Source organism: Peromyscus californicus, unplaced genomic scaffold, assembly GCF_007827085.1.
Source record: "Peromyscus californicus insignis strain IS unplaced genomic scaffold, ASM782708v3 Scaffold_23__1_contigs__length_62951481, whole genome shotgun sequence".
In the NCBI taxonomy this organism is placed as follows: domain Eukaryota; kingdom Metazoa; phylum Chordata; class Mammalia; order Rodentia; family Cricetidae; genus Peromyscus; species Peromyscus californicus.
In genome coordinates, this window is record NW_026294534.1 from 61,070,571 (window position 1) to 61,086,839 (window position 16,269).

Sequence of the window (16,269 nt, forward strand, 5' to 3'; positions counted from 1 at the left end):
CTCCAGGGGCGGGGGCCCAATTCTTATCTCCGCACCCAGAACCCTGCCTCAGTTTACCTCGCCGCGTCTGCTGCTCTGGGTCCTTCCCTGGAGTTGGGGAGGGTCTGGTGGTGTTTGTGGGTAGGATGGGAATGTCTCCCACTGAGAGGAGACCGCGGGGGTTCGTACGGCCGGCGATGAGCCAGCCTGGGGTACCCCGATGGAGTTCCCACCGCAGCGCCTGCTGCGTGCGTCCGGGCTCCAGGCCTCGGTGTACCCGACCGTGACGTGGGCGGAGCAGAAGCGGAGGCTGCGCCTTCATCCCGGCGGAGCGGGTAGATCTGCGGGGACCCAGGGCAGCCCTGACGGCACCTGGGGGAGGTGGCGGCGACCGGCGTGCTGCGGGAGGGCTTGCCCCCGCCCCCGCCCGGCCCGCCCGGCCGACCCCTTCCCCGGGGACCCGGGAGACCCGAGGCCCGAGCGGATCGGGCCGCAGTGCACGCCCCGTCCACCGGGGGGCGCGCGCGGCCCGCCGACGCCGCAGCACTCCCGAGCCACGCTCCGCGGCTCGCTCCTCGGGGAAACCGGGGCCCCGGGACGGGTCAGGCCGCCCCGGCGCAGTGCAGCCCCGAACTCGCGGTGTCAGAGCGTCTGCTGGATTCGAGCCGGGTGGGATCGAGCCCGGAGACGCTGTCCTTAGACGGGGTCCCCTGGCCGACGGGTGCGCAGCTGGGGAAGGCGTCACTTCCGGCCCGCGGCGGAGACGGGGCTCCCGGGCCGGGCTCAGGTCCCGCCCCGAAACGACCCGACGGAGTGAAAACCGCCGCCAGCCGCGCACGCCGGAGGCTGACGCGGGCTGTCCCCAAAACAAAAGCACGCTGTGTGCTCGGCCCTGGCCCACTTCCGGGCCTCAGTTTCCCTGCCGACCCCGGCTCTGCGAGACCCTCGCGCCCACGGCGGCTCTTCTAAGAACCCAGCCCGGCGAGGCCACGCCCCCCTCCGTGCTATTGGTGAACATTGTTCCGGTAGGCGAGGCTTCCTCAAGGCCACGCCCCCTCGATTGTACAGGCCGGAGGGGCGGGTCTCCTTAGGCCCCGCCCCTCACACGCTATTGGCGGAATCCCTGCTAGAGGCCGCGGCTTCCTCAGGCCACGGCCCTCGAGGAGCCTTTGGCCTAGTTCAGCCAAGCCGGGCTTTCCAGGCCCCGCCTCCTCGCCGCGCTATTGGTGGAGTCTGTTCCGGGAGGCGCGGCTTTCTCCTCAGGCCATTCCTTCGCCGCGCTATTGGCCCAGTCTGTCCGAGGGGGCGCGGCTTTCTCTCTCGGGACCCGCCCCTAGTGGCGTTTTTGGCGGAGCCTCTTCCGGTAGGCGCGGCCTTTCCCTCAGGCCCCGCCCCCGCCCCGCCATATAAGCGCCGCAGCCGCGGGTCCTGACGGTCCTCGGGTGCTGCGGGCCGCCGGCGTCTTCGCCCGCGTAGTTCGAACCCGCGGCGCTCCCGGGCTCGCGGTGGTCCGCGTCGCGGGATCGAGCCCCGCGTCGGCCCGCCTTGGGGTCGGCGCCGGCCAGCGCGATGCTGTTCGACAAGGTGAAGGCCTTCGCGGTGCAGCTGGACGGGGCGCGCGCGGGCGCCGAGCCCGTGTTCCGCGGGGGCCAGGCCGTGGCGGGCCGGGTTCTGCTGGAGCTGGCGGGCGCGGCGCGCGTGGGCGCGCTCAGGCTGCGCGCCCGGGGCCGCGCGCGCGCGCACTGGACGGAGTCGCGCAGCGCGGGCTCCAGCACCGCGTACACGCAGAGTTACAGCGAGCGCGTGGAGGTCGTGAGCCACCGCGCCACGCTGCTCGCGCCAGGTACGGGCCGCGGGGAGCAGCCCGGGGCGGGCCGCGGGGAGCAGCCCCCGCTCGCGGGCAGCCCCCGGCCGCCGCCGCCGCCGCTGAGCCAGTGTCTCGCCCTAGACTCCGGGGACGTCGCCACGCTGCCCGCCGGACGGCACGAGTTTCCCTTCAGCTTCCAGCTGCCCGCGTAAGCCCCGCGGTCGCCCCGGCCGGCCCCCCGGGACACCCCGGGACTCGCGTGCCCCGGCCCCCACCCTGAGCCCCCCTCTCGCCACCCCAGCTCCCTGGTGACCTCCTTCGAGGGCAAGCACGGCAGCGTCCGCTACTCCATCAAGGCCACCCTGCACCGGCCCTGGGCCCCCGCGCGCCGCGCCCGGAAGGTGTTCACCGTCATCGAGCCCGTGGACATCAACGCGCCCGCCCTGCTGGTACGTGGCTGCCCCCGGGGCCGGGCTGCGGTCCGCCCGCCTCTGATGGTCGGTGGCGCTGGACCCTGCCGCGGCCGGGTGCACACCCTGAGGGCATCCCCCTGTCGGGGCGCTCTGCGCCCGCGTCTTGCCCTCCCTCGGCCTCAGATGCCCGGGGGGCGCCACGGGCTTGCAGGGCCTTGTGGTGTGGTTCCGCGGTTTGTTTTTGTTCCTTTCCTTCTTAGTTTTGGAGGTCTCCCTGTAACCCGCGGGCTCCGGCCTCCGCTGCGGGAGGAGAGGTGTGCGCCGCCACGCCTGTTCCTGTTCTTAATCTTTTATTCAACCTAGGACGGGCGCCAATCCCCCTGCCTCAGCTTCTTCCTGAGACTGGGGTCGCTTTGACATAGAAGCGCCAAGTGTCCAGGCGCCCAGAGTGACCCTCATGTCCCCACAGGAGCCCCAGGCTGGGGCCCGGGAGAAGGTGGCGCGGTCCTGGTACTGCACCCGTGGCCTCGTGTCCCTGTCAGCCAAGATCGACCGCAAGGGCTACACTCCAGGTAACAGGTGGGGCTGGCTGCTGCTGGAGCGGGAAGTGAGCCGTGGGGAAACTGAGGCAAGCCGCCCCGTGCTGCAGGTGAGGCCATCCCCATCTTCGCGGAGATTGACAACGGCTCCACCAGAGCCGTGCAGCCCCGCGCCGCCCTGGTGCAGACGCAGACCTTCATGGCCCGGGGGGCATGCAAGCAGAAACGCGCTGTGGTGGCCAGTGTGGACGGGGAGCCCGTGGGCCCTGGTCACCGCGCGCTGTGGCCCGGCCGTGAGCTGCGCATCCCCCCCGTGGGCCCGTCCATCCTGCACTGCCGCGTGCTCACTGTGGACTACTCGCTCAAGGTACCCCAGCAAGCCGCCCTACCCCCCTCCCGTTCCGGCCGGGCGGGGGCACAGGTGGGCAGTCCGCATGCTGCTGCTCCCTCAGGTCTGCGTGGACATCCCAGGCTCCTCGAAGCTGCTGCTGGAGCTGCCGCTGGTGATCGGCACTGTCCCCCTGCACCCCCTGGGCAGCCGCTCGGCCAGCGTGGGCAGCCGCTCCGCCAGCTTCCTGCAAAACTGGGGCCTGTGCCCCCGGATGGAGCGGCCAGAGGGTGAGCTCAGCCAGCCGCCAAGGACGAGGGGGGCAGAGGCACGCCCCGGGCCCCGCCCCTCCAGTCCTGGGGTCCCTGTGTGAGCAGGGTCCGATCCCAGCACCCTGCACACCGAGGCCAACGTCCACTACTTAGTCATTCAGAAGCCGGGCAGGGCTGAGGAGACCCGGCCTCTAACACCAAGCCACAGCTGGGCGCCATGGCGACAGACCCTTGAAGCCAGGCAGTCACTGAGGCACACAGTGTGGACCTGCCACTGTGCACCACTCTGCATGAGACCCTGTCTCAAAAACAAAAGGAAGCAATAGTCAAAACCACAGTGGGTCCAAGATCCCAGCTGAGGCAGGAGGATTGCTGCAAGTTGGGGGTCAGCCTGGGCAACAGTGACACTGTCCCTAGTATAATCACGTCACCGCCGGGGTCCCCCAGAAGCCAGCCGCAGGGCCTCACCGTCTGGTCTCCCTTCCAGCGCCTCCTGAGTACTCAGAGGTGGTGAGGGGGAGCCAGGCGCCAGCCGCCTCCCAGGGCCCCTGCCCCGCCCTGTGCGACCCGGGGGCGACCCTGGAGGGGCCCTACTTCGCCTGTCTCCAGGAGTTCCGCTACCGCCCGCCTCCGCTGTACTCTGAGGTACGCTGCCTGCACCCTCGAGCTTCCGTGGGGTGCCTGGTGGGTCAGAAAGCTGGTAAGCCAGCAGGGTGTGACGACCGGGCCTGTCCCTCCAGCCCTGGGGAGGCTGAGGCAGGAGGATCACAAGATCGGGCCAGCCTGGGCTACACGGCGGGGCTTGTCTCAGATAGAAAACGAATTCCTACGCTTGTGTTGGGGCCTCACCCCTCCTGGTGACCGCTGACGGCTGTTCCGAGCTGGCACGGGGTTGGGCTGGCAGGTGGGCAGCTTGGCTCACTGGGAACTCTGTCTGTCAGGAGGATCCTAACCCACTCTCAGAGGCCGCGAGGCCGCGCTGCATGACCTGCTGAAGTGTGAATCGACACCTCGGTACCAGGTTCAAGATTCTCGGCCACTGGCGTCGGCGGTCGGTTTTGTGGAACACAGTGAGGCGAGTGTCTTCCGACCTCGCACAGCACTGAGGAGCAGCACATGACCTCTGTGGACGGCGTCCCCTGAGCCTTCCAGTTCTCTGCATCTGACCAGCTAGACTTCCCTGGAGGACTGTAGTGTGGGAGAGAGGGGTAATACTTTGTCCGGTGGAACCAGAACCAGAGGGGAGGCAGAAGGCTTCCAGAGGGCATCTCAGCTGAGGCTTTGGCGTTTGAACAGGAGCTCGGCAAGCAGACAAGACAGGAAGTGGCTGGAGCTCAGAGCGCCCACCGCCTCCATCTTAGGGTGGGGGGCCCAGGTGTGCAGGGCTTAAACATGGCCACACTGTAAGGTGAGCAGGACAGAGGCCCAGGGACAGACGTGTAGGGGAAGTCAGTGAGGTCCGGGGTTCCAGCTTTTGAGGACTGGGGTGAGTCCAGAGCTGTGTGTGATCTGCCAGGAGAGGCTTTGCTCAGGGCCGGGATCGAGACCAAAGGGGGACTGGGCAGCTGGGCCCGCGTCACAGCCCGCCAGGACCTGCCGCCCCCCGCCTGAGGAATCCACCACCTTTTGTACATTAAAAATGGATACACAGAAGTGGGAGAGACTGAGTCTCCTGTCCTGTCAGGACCTGACCCGCCCCCCCCCACCCCGGTCTGGACCAGTTCCGGCTGCTACTTGATCTCTAAGACGCATTTGTTTCACTGCGCGGTGCTCACAGGGGCGGGAAGGGGCCTCAGGGCCCTGGAACCCCAGCACAGTTGTGAGCCGGGGCGGGTGCCGGGGCCCACGGGCCTCCGAGATCGGCGTTTCTAAGGTTTCCAGAGTGTCTGCACCGCAGCCTGTGAACAGTTAAAACCAGGTTGAGCACTGAGGAAGCTGAGGCAGGAGGCTGCCTGGTGAGACTGTAGCCGTAATAACGTCGATGCCATCCGTTATTACTTAACCCGGCCCCGGGGAGCAGGTGGGTCTAGGCCGTGGTTGGTCTGCAGCCGCGCAGGGTCCCCACCGCGGGGTCGGGGCCCCTCTGCCCGGCCCGGGGTGACAGGCACGCAGGGCGCAGACACTCGCCCCGCGCTGGCGGCGGCCCGGCCTGGCGGCCGTTCAGGAATCTGCCCACAGCCCGGCCGCCCTGGCCGCGTCGGCCGCGTCTCCCGGCACATTCTGTCCGCAGCAGGAAGCCCTGGGGTGCCGGGGAGGGGGCTGCTGTCCTGCCGGGCTCTGGTTACAGGACACCCTGTCCCCACCGCGCGCCCGCGCAGCCTCCAGGGTCCCCTCCCAGCTCCGGCTCCATTTTCCTGGGGAGGCAGAGGCCCCCAACCCCAGGGCCTTTGCACCTGCCCCGCCGCCGCAGCTGCTCGGAGGCCCCAGACCCCGTTTGTTTTTGTTTTTGTTTGCTTTTGAGACAGTCTCGTGTAGCCCAGGCTGGCCTTGACCTCCTGATCCCCCTGCCTCCACCTGCGTGCCAGGCTGCATGGTTTATGTGTTCCTGGGTGCTAGGCCGGCGCTCTGCCCTCTGCGTCCCAGCCCTGAGAAAGTCCCAGAACAGCTGAGGAGGAAGCGGTGACCGGCCCGGGCCGCCGGTGCCAGTGGGGGAGGGAGGCAGCCCGGGAAGGGCCTCAGGAGAGCAATCCCCCTGCAGGAGCCGCGGCTCCTCACGGCCAGCCCCGCCCACTTCCGGGCTCACGTGACCACGGGCTGGCCGAGCCTCGGGTTGGCTCACCCGACCCCACGGTGCCAGTTAGACCGGGGGCGCCGCAGAGGCCGTCCCGGGCCGAAGCCCACTGCCGCGGTGACTAAGTCGGTGGGGCGGGGTCCCGGCCACACAGACGGAGCCTGGGAGGAGCTGTGTCTGGAGTTGGGGTTTGGAGGGATGAAGAGGAGTTTGCCGGGGAAGGGCGTCCCAGCCACACGGAACAGCAGTCACCGATGCTGGGGACAGCCCTGGGGGTGGACAGGACCGGGGCTGAGCGGGTGGCCCGAGGAGGCCCTAGGGCTGCAGCCGCAGGCCGGAAGGGCCGGCGTTTCCTCAGCCGTGACCAAGCGGGCGGCCCCTGCGGGCTCTGCACCGGGCACTGTGGTCGGGGCAGGGGTGCCGCGGGCACAGCACTGCCTGAGGAGTGCAGAGCCCTCCCAGGAACAGGCTGTTCCCTGCGTGGGCAAAGCAGAAAGCGACGGGTGGGGCGGGTCAGCGCACAGGGGCGGGAGGCTGTCCCAGGTCTGTGCTCCCGCGGCCCTGCCGGTTCCTGGTGGACGGGGACCCCGGGGCCCCGGGACCCCTAAACACAGACCCAGATCCAGTTTGGCCACGCCCCTTTCCAGGGCCGCCTTAGTCTTTTCTTTTCCTGATTTTTGAGACAGGGTTTCTCTGTGTAGCCCTGGCTGTCCTGGATCTCACTCTGTAGCCCAGGCTGGCCTCGAACTCAGGGATCCGCCTGACTCTGCCTCCTGAGTGCTGGGATTAAAGGCCTGCGCCACCACCACAGCCTGCCAGGATGCTCATTCTTGCTGGCACACTTCTACTCACCCTTGAAAATCCCACGTATACCCTTTTCTCTACCGCACTGGGCTTGGCTTCCTCCCTGCCTCTCCCAGCCCCACCTCTGCCCAGCCTGGCTCTGACCCCCACCGCCTCAGGGTGTTTGTGTCTTGTAGGGGTCACTGTTCCTCCATCCTGATAAGGCTGAGGCGGGTCAGGGGACCACACGACAGAGGAAGGACCATAGGGCCAGGTTTCTCAAGCACGCCCACCTCCTGGGTCCTTAGACGCACTCACTGGCCGCACAGGCCTCCGCATAATTAGCTGTTTTGTTTATTTGTTGAGGCTTGCCTGGAGCTCATGGTTATTCTCCTGCCTCAGCCTGCGGAGAGCTGGGCTCTGGGGCCAGTGTGGGAACTTGTTGATCTTGAGAGACATCACCAAGTGTCTGAATTCAGCGCTTCCACCGGCATCGCGGCAGGGGGCCAGCGCTGGCCCTGGCGGAAGCCCTGTCCCACCTTGAACCTGCAGCGCCCCGTGGGGACAGTGTTTACCAAGTATCAAGTGACAGCGGCAGCTGAGACTGACTGGGTCACAGGAGTGACGCTGGAGTCGGGCAGCGTGGTAGTGCCAGCGGACGCCTGTGCTGACGGTGAAACCCAGCCGCTGCTGGCCCGGCCCGGCCAGCTTGGCTGCCAGATGCCCGAGTCCGGGTGCAGATGACGAGCTGATGGAGCTCTGCTTGGATCCAGCCTTGTCTGCCATCTGGCTGTGCCACCGTGGGCAGTTCCTCAGCCTCTCGGGGCCTTGGCTTTCCAAGTGTAGAAGTGTCTACCACAAAAGGCAGGCTTGCAGCTGACTCCGTTTAGATGAACCCGAGACTTTCTTTTCCTTCTTTTTTTCTCCTGTTTGGGACAGTGTTTCACTGTGTGACTGAGGGTGGCCTGAAACTCCCAATCCTCCTGCCTCAGCCTTGTTGGATCAAGGTGTGAGCTTGCAGAGAACGTGCCTGGGGGAGATGGCCTGGCTGGGGCATCACAGCCTCTGCACTCCCAGGACATTTGCATGCTCTGAGTGCTTCCCATCAACAGGCAAGAAGGGCCGTGAAATGGTTCAGCAGCCAAGCCTGAGGACCTGAGTTCGATCCCTGGGACCCCCGCGGCAGAAGGAGGGAACTGAATCCCATAAGCTGTCCTCTGACCTGCACATGAGCAGCAAGGCATGCATAGTCCCTACCCCCTAGACAAAATAAATAAATAATAAAATAATTTTAGAAACATATTCAGAAGCAGTATAAACGCTCACACACAACTTAGTCAAGTCCTGCCAGAGGGACACACCTGGGTACGGACCCTTCCAGAGGCCCCAGGGCCCCAGGCAGGTCCTGGGGTTGTAGAGGCCAGGATGGCTTGGGGGGCTGTTCCAGCCTCAGTGGTGCTCAGGGGCAGAGACCTGCCTTCCATCCACTGAGCCAAAAATGAATAAATAAAGAAGAAAACCCTCCTGGTTTGGAAACTCAAGCTGGAGGTCACAGTTTCGGTTCTCCTTCCCCATAGCAACCGGTGCCTGTGGGGCGGGGCACAGAGCTGCCCAGCAACCGGACTGGCCTGTAACAGACTGAGGGTGCAAACCCAGGCATGCCTCAGTTTCCTTCCCCCTCCGTGGGGGCAATGAGCTCTCTGGCCTGGGGTGGGGTGGGTGACAAAGTTGGGGGGAAACACACTTGTTCTCTCTTTTGTTTGTTTGTTTAGGGTTTTGTTACTTTTTTTGTTTGTTTTGAGACAGCGTCTCATGCAGCCCAGGCTGGCCTCAAACTCCCAGAGATCCATCTGCCTCTGCCTCCAGGGTGCTGGGATTAAGAAATAATTTATTAATGGGATCAAATAATGATAGTTATTATCATTACTATTGCAACAGAGTCTCACTATGCAACCCAGGTTGGCTTCTAATTCATGGCAATCCCCCTGCCTCAGCCTCCCAAGTTTTCAGACCCAGGTGCAGTTGCCATGCTTCAGGCTGTGACAAGTAAGCCTGGAGATGGACTGAGCGTGTTTTCCTGCCGTCGGAGTCTATTTTAATCTGATCTGGGTACCAGAGAGTCCGTGTCTACGGTTTCTGCTGGGAGACTGGGGCTCTGAGCACATCAGGGCAGCAGGGACAGCCATGTCCCAGCAAGGCCGCCCAAGGTCAGCTTCGGGACTGCCGATGTTCTAGAACAGTATTGGAGCAGAGCAAACCCCAGGCCAGGCTGTGGGGGTGCCCAGCATCCTCCACCATGACCATCTGGAGACTCAGGTCCCGGGAGACGCAGGGATGAGGGCGACATGGTGACCAGAGCTACCAGCAAGGAAGGTGATGAGGACAGCCATACCCGGGCCATGCAAGCCTCGGGGTCTGTGTCAGGGCCCCTGAGCAACCCCCAAGAACATGGGGAACCTGGGGCCCCCGATGCCAGGTGCTGCCTGGGTCCCTGCACCGGAACACTGGGTGCAGCTTCTGTGGAGGATGGATGGACACATTGTGTCTCTCAGTCGCCCTCTGTTGTGTTTCCTGAAGCAGGATCTCTCACCGAACCCAAGGTGTTCTCCTGCCTCGGGCCCTGGTGCTGGGGTGACGGGTGAGCACCCACCTTTCACACCCGTGCCAGGGGATACGAACTCAGCTCTCCCACAGCAAACCTTCAACCCTGAGCCACTTCGCCAGCTTTGTTTCTTGTGGCCCAGGCTGCCCCGGAACTCTCAATGTAGCTGAGGATGACCTTGAACTCCTGCCTCCACCTCCCGGTGCTGGGATGATGTGTGCTCCACTGAGCCCAGGGCCCCGCCGTGGGGTGCAGGGTTTGAGGGATATGTTGACAGCTGGGGCAGGTCTGCATGTGACCTGGCGGTGGGGGGCGGCGGGCTGGGGCATGGGTGAGCACTACGGCCGGGTTGTCGTAGATCTGGGGCTGGCCCGTGGATCAGGGCGCGTTCCTGGCTTCTGGACATGCCTGGAATTTTCTGTGACACTGAAAGGTTCAGAATGACCTTGAGGATCCAGCTAGGCTGGGGCCCAGGGAGATCCCAAGTCTGTCCCAGAGACACCAGGAGCACAGTGCGGGCACGGTGGGCCGTCCAGGTGGACACTATGTGCCGGGAGGGCCCTGCTCCTGCCCACGTGGAGGCCGGGGCCTGTGTGGCCATGCTCGGGGGAGGTGGGGGTGAAGGCTTTGGTGGTTGCCGAGAGGTGGAAGCTGAGGGCCTTGGGGCCTTCAGGATGCTCGTGAGTGAGAAAGAAGAGGAGGAAGAAGGGACTTGACTATTTGAACTATTGAGTGTTTGAATTACACTTTAATTTTACTTATTTACTTGTGAGGTGAAGTACCAGACCACACTGCTGAGGTCAGGGACCGCTCACTAGAGTCAGCTCTTGTCCTCCTCCATGCGGGTCCCAGGGATCGAACTCAGGTCCTCAGGCTTGGCACGAGGCAGCTTTACCCATTCAGCCATATTGCCAGTCTGGGACTTGCTTTTTATTCCATCACCAGAGAAGTCCATCATCAAACCAGGAAAAATTCCACTCTCTACTCAGGCATGGAGGCATAGGCCTGTCATCCTGACATATGGGAGACTGAGGCAGGGGGATGGCTGTGAGTTCCAGACCACCCAGAGAACTACAGAGTGAGACCTTGTCTCAGACAACAACATCAAAGAATTGGTGTGGTCTGCATTCAAACAGCTGGGAGCAGTCAAGGTCATCCTGGGCTACACAGTGAGTTTGAGGCCAGCCTGGGCTACATAGGGAGCAGAGGGCGGCACAGGGCCCAGCACTCGGGGGAAGACTGAGGTGGCAAGACTGGTCCTACTGGACCCTGGGAGCAGTTCCACAGCCATGGTTACGTCAGGGAGATTGCCACAGGGAGGGGCGCACTGGCCAGCGTGCTGGAATCCGGGGCCCTCCGGAGCTCAGGAGCTCTACCCCACGGTGGAGACTTCCTACCCCACGGTGGAGACTTCCTACCCCACGGTGGAGACTTCCTACCCCACGGTGGAGACTTCCTACCCCACGGTGGAGACTTTCTACCCCACGGTGGAGACTTCCTACCCCACGGTGGAGACTTCCTACCCCACGGTGGAGACTTCCTACCCCACGGTGGAGACTTTCTACCCCACGGTGGAGACTTTCTGTCCTGGTGGGGAGGGGCACCAGCATCCAGAGTGACTTTGGCCAGGGGCGAGGGCGCGTGCTCACAGTCCTAGGACTCAGTAGAGGCAGGAGGATGGTGAGTTTGAGACCAGCCTGGGCTATTAGAGGGAAACGCTTTCTCAAAAACACTGAAGAAAGAAAATAAAGAGTAATGTATACAAATTTAAATCAGGATAGCAAGGGAGAAAAATCCGTGCTGTGCAAGTGTCAGGATCTAAGTTCAAACCCCTAATATACACTTAAAAGCTGGGTGCAAGCCGGGCCGTGGTGGCACACAGGAGGATCTCTGTGAGTTCGAGGCCAGCCTGGTCTACATAGGAGTTCCAGGACAGCCAGGGCTACACAGAGAAACCCTGTCTTGAAAGACCCCCAACAATAAATAGATAAATACATAATAAATAAATAAAAGCTGGGAGCAGACCCAGGAGGGCCACAGAGGTCAGTGCTGTGAGAGGCACAGTCCCGGGGAACAGGTGGGGCTGGCAGCAGGCTCCAGGGCAAAGGCGCTGCCACACCTGACCGCCATGAGAAGGGAGGCCGTGGCCCCAGGAAAGACACGAGGCGCTGACCCCCTTCCCACCCCAGCTTCCACATGTGCACAGGCGTGAGTGCAAGTACACACACACGCACGCACGCACACACATGCACGCATGCACGCGCACACGCACACACACGCACACACGCACACACATGCACGCGCACACACACGCACACACATGCACGCACACACACACACGCACGCACGCACACACATGCACGCACACACACGCACGCATGGGCACACACACACGCACGCACACACGCACACACACATACACGCACGCACACACACACGGGCACACACACACGCACGCACACACACACGCACACGCATGCACACACACACACACACACGCATGCACGCACACACACACACACACACAGGCACACACGCACGCACACACACGCACGCACACACGCACACACACATGCACGCACACACACACGCACGCACGCACACACACATGCACGCACACACACACACACGCATGCACGCACACACACGCACGCACACACACACACACACACACGCACACACATGCATGCACACACGCACACACACACATGCACGCACGCACACACACATGCACGCACACGCACACACACACATGGGCACACACACACACGCACGCATGCAAACACACAGGCACGCATGCACACACACACGCACACACGCTAACATACATAAATAATTTTTAAAAAATTCGGGCCTTTTTGCTCATCACAGGGTGCCTTGAAGAAAATTGCTCTGGCTGAGGGTCTTCCGTTTTTTCACAACTGTGTGTGCGCACACGAGTTCACTGCACAAAGAGGCCAGAAGAGGGCGCTGGGATCCCTGTACCCAGAGTCACAGATGCTTGTGAGCTGCCGTGTGAGTGCTGGGAGCTGACCTGGGTCCTGGGCAAGAGCAGCCGGTGCTCTAACCACTGAGCCCCGAGGAATGAAATCTGAACACACACACACCCCACCCCTGGCTGCAGGATCCTGACAAGCCAGGCTTTGTGAACACTTTTGGTATTTTCTACTTAAGATGGTTTTGTGAGGATGGCCTCACCGTAAGCCAGAGGACGTCTGTTGGTGCGTTGGCTTTTGTCAACTTGACACAAGTTTGGGAAGAGGGACCTCAACTGAGGAAATGCCACCACCAGGTTGGCTGCAGGGCATGTTCTTGACGGACGGCGGGGAGGGCCCAGCCCGTTGTGGTCCCGGGTTCCCTAAGAAAGCGGCTGAGCGAGCCAGTGAGCGGCTCCTCCTCCAGGCCCTGCCCTGCGCGCTCCTGCCCGACTCCCCAGTGATGGACAGTGACATAAACCCTTTCCTCCCCAAGCTGCTTTTGGTCACGGTGTTCATCCCAGCAACACGGGGGCATCCAGGACTCGGTCTTCGGTCAGGAAGGGACCCGAGTGGAGATGGCCGCGGGCCGAGCATCTGCGGAGGAGACCCGGCCAGCTCCCACCGCTGCTCGGCGTCCTCACGGACCCACCCGGGACGCCGCACAGCCTGCAAGGTGGGACCTGAGCTCTGCGGCTCCAAGGCCACTGCGAGTCCCCGCGGAAAGCGGGAGCCACCCTGCCTGCTCCGCCCCCCCGGCCCTGCACCCCGCACCGAGCCCGCCGGGACCTCAGCCACGGCGGACGGTCTAGAGGTGGGTGCCGCCGCCGGGGACCCCGGGCCACGCTGGGTCCCTGTCGCTGAGCTCTGGCCCAGGGCCTGGTCCCCGCGCGCACGGCAGCCACGCTCCGGCCGCCCCAGGCGCTGTGACCTGGCGTGCCATCTGCAAACCGATACCGGCCTGCAGCCTCTTGTGAAACCGGCCGCCACGGTTTCCGCCCGTGGGAAGTCCCCAGGCAGGCTGTGCGGGGATGGCGGGTGAGTGGGCTAGCCGGAGTGGCCGGCTCCGTGCCTCAGTTTCTCTACCCGTCAAGTCTGCGAAGCTCTCATAATCCTTGGGCTCTGCAGACCCTGGCGGGGCGTGCTCTCCGGGAGGGGCCGCGACCCCCCACGCGTGCAGCCTCGGCCCCGGGCCGGATGTGAGGGCGGGTGGCACAGAAGCCCCCGACTTCAGCCCGCACCGTGCAAACGCGGACTGCGCGGTACCGCGTGCACCGCGGGCGGATTCCACTCCCTGCACTGGGGTTCGTGCGTGACCCGGACAGGCAGGCGGACAGACAGGCAGACAGACAGACAGACAGGCAGACGGACAGACAGGCAGACGGACAGACAGGCAGACGGACAGACAGGCAGACGGACAGACAGGCCGGGTGTGCGGTGACAGCTGCAGGAGCCCACTTCCCCGCACGAGGACAGTGACAGCGGCAGTGAGTGGGGCTTCCTCTGCGCGGCCCCTTTCACGGACCCCAAGTGTGTTGATGTCCCTGTTCCCGTACAAGGGAAACTGAGGCCGAGAGAAGCCACGACACGGCCTGAGCCGCTGGGGTGTTTGTTGACGACTGCACGACCGCTCCTCAGGCCCCAGTTGGCAAGCGTCTCTGTGGGGGAACCTGCTGCTTTGCTTTCACAGGAAGGGCCAGGGCGGGTCAGCCCAGGGCGGCACAGCAGCCGGCGGGGCAGGACGGAGCAGGTGGGGACCAGGCCTCCTCCCCACCCCTGCCTCAGTTCCCCGCCTGGGCCCGCGCACTGAGGGGCTGAGTGAGGATTGCTGAAGACTTTGATGACTCGGGGGAGACGCGTGGGGTGGGGAGGAGGGGGAGGAGGGGGAGGAGGGGGGCAGAGAGACGCGGAGACATGTGGGGTGGGACCACTGCCACCCCAGTCCGGCCTAGAACCCCCAGTGAGGGGCTGGGGGCGTGGTCAGGGTGGAGCCCCGCCTAGAACCCCCAGTGAGGGGCTGGGGGCGTGGTCAGGGTGGAGCCCCACCTAGAACCCCCAGTGAGGGGCTGGGGGCGTGGTCAGGGTGGAGCCCCGCCTAGAATCCCCAGTGAGGGGCTGGGGGCGTGGTCAGGGGTGGAGCCCTGCCCAGAATCCCCCAGTGAGGGGCTGGGGGCGTGGCTCAGGGGTGGAGCCCCGCCTAGAATCCCCAGTGAGGGTCTGGGGGCGTGGTCAGGGTGGAGCCCCGCCTAGAATCCCCAGTGAGGGGCTGGGGGCGTGGTCAGGGTGGAGCCCCACCTAGAACCCCCAGTGAGGGCTGGGGGCGTGGTCAGGGTGGAGCCCCGCCTAGAATCCCCAGTGAGGGGTTGGGGGCGTGGTCAGGGTGGAGCCCTGCCTAGAATCCCCCAGTGAGGGGCTGGGGGCGTGGCTCAGGGTGGAGCCCTGCCTAGAATCCCCCAGTGAGGGGCTGGGGGCGTGGCTCAGGGGTGGAGCCCCGCCTAGAATCCCCAGTGAGGGGCTGGGGGCGTGGTCAGGGTGGAGCCCCGCCTAGAATCCCCCAGTGAGGGGCTGGGGGCGTGGCTCAGGGTGGAGCCCTGCCTAGAATCCCCAGTGAGGGTCTGGGGGCGTGGTCAGGGTGGAGCCCCGCCTAGAATCCCCAGTGAGGGGCTGGGGGCGTGGTCAGGGTGGAGCCCCACCTAGAACCCCCAGTGAGGGGCTGGGGGCGTGGTCAGGGTGGAGCCCCGCCTAGAATCCCCAGTGAGGGGTTGGGGGCGTGGTCAGGGTGGAGCCCTGCCTAGAATCCCCCAGTGAGGGGCTGGGGGCGTGGTCAGGGTGGAGCCCCGCCTAGAATCCCCCAGTGAGGGGCTGGGGGCGTGGTCAGGGTGGAGCCCCGCCTAGAATCCCCCAGTGAGGGGCTGGGGGCGTGGCTCAGGGGTGGGGCCCCGCCTAGAATCCCCCAGTGAGGGGCTGGGGGCGTGGCTCAGGGGTGGGGGCGTGGTCTGGGCGGAGCCGTGCGGGTGGGGACACTGAGGCCGGCCCAGAGCCTCCTTCCCCGTGGGCGCTGACTGGTGTGTCCCCCCTCGTCCCTCTTACTGTCCCCACCTACCGGAGGCAGGTGTGGAGCCTGTGAAAAGCAGGGCACGCGCTGCCTCAGTTCCCCCCCGACACCTCCCGCGCGGACCGTCGCGGGCTCTGGGCGTCCACACACCGCACTTGCTCACTTAGAGTGCACAGTCCGGCGGCATTCAGCACGTCCACTCGGTGTGCACACGGCACTAATTCCAGAGCGCTCCTCTCCCAGCGCAGGCCGTGACCGTCGGGACACTTGAGATCCACGGGTCACTCACCTGGGTCTCTGCGCTGCTGCTGTCAATCACCTGCACTGTGCTTTTGAGGTTTTCCAACCTATGCCAGTGCCTCTTCCCTTTTCACTGCTGAGTAATACTCCGCTGTGCGCCTAGAGCGCATTTTATTTCTCTGCACACGTGCCTTCCTGGTCCCTGCGACCCCGCTGCTCGGACCTGTGGTGATGACAGCCGTTCGCTCCCCTTCCTCCCTTTGTTCACTTCTCGGCTCTCCTTCCCTTCACCCTTCTTGTCCTGTTGTAGATGGAACCCAGGGTCTTCCTCCACCCTCTAACCTGGAGCCACGCCCCCAGCCTCTCATTGGTGGGTCCGAGGCTGTCACTCTGCCCCTGGGCCACGCCCCCGCCCCTCATTGGTGGGTCCGAGGCTGTCACTCTGCCCCTGGGCCACGCCCCGGCCCTCCCCGGGGTCCGAGGCCGTCAGAAGCGTGTTGGACGCCGCGGCTTCTCCCCGACCCGGAACTGGACGGACGTCTGGG

At 64.5% G+C, this 16,269-nt stretch overlaps 1 protein-coding gene across 1 annotated transcript; it reads left to right on the plus strand.

The window, feature by feature from the left end:
* The first annotated feature begins 1,421 nt into the window (after positions 1-1,421).
* Positions 1,422-4,999, plus strand: Arrdc2 (arrestin domain containing 2). Its single transcript, XM_052752578.1, has 8 exons — positions 1,422-1,822; positions 1,928-1,994; positions 2,088-2,235; positions 2,669-2,771; positions 2,849-3,105; positions 3,191-3,356; positions 3,826-3,983; positions 4,280-4,999. The coding sequence occupies exons 1-8, from the start codon at positions 1,549-1,551 to the stop codon at positions 4,331-4,333; spliced, it is 1,227 nt and encodes a 408-aa protein (XP_052608538.1). The 5' UTR covers positions 1,422-1,548; the 3' UTR covers positions 4,334-4,999.
* The last annotated feature ends 11,270 nt before the right edge of the window (positions 5,000-16,269 follow it).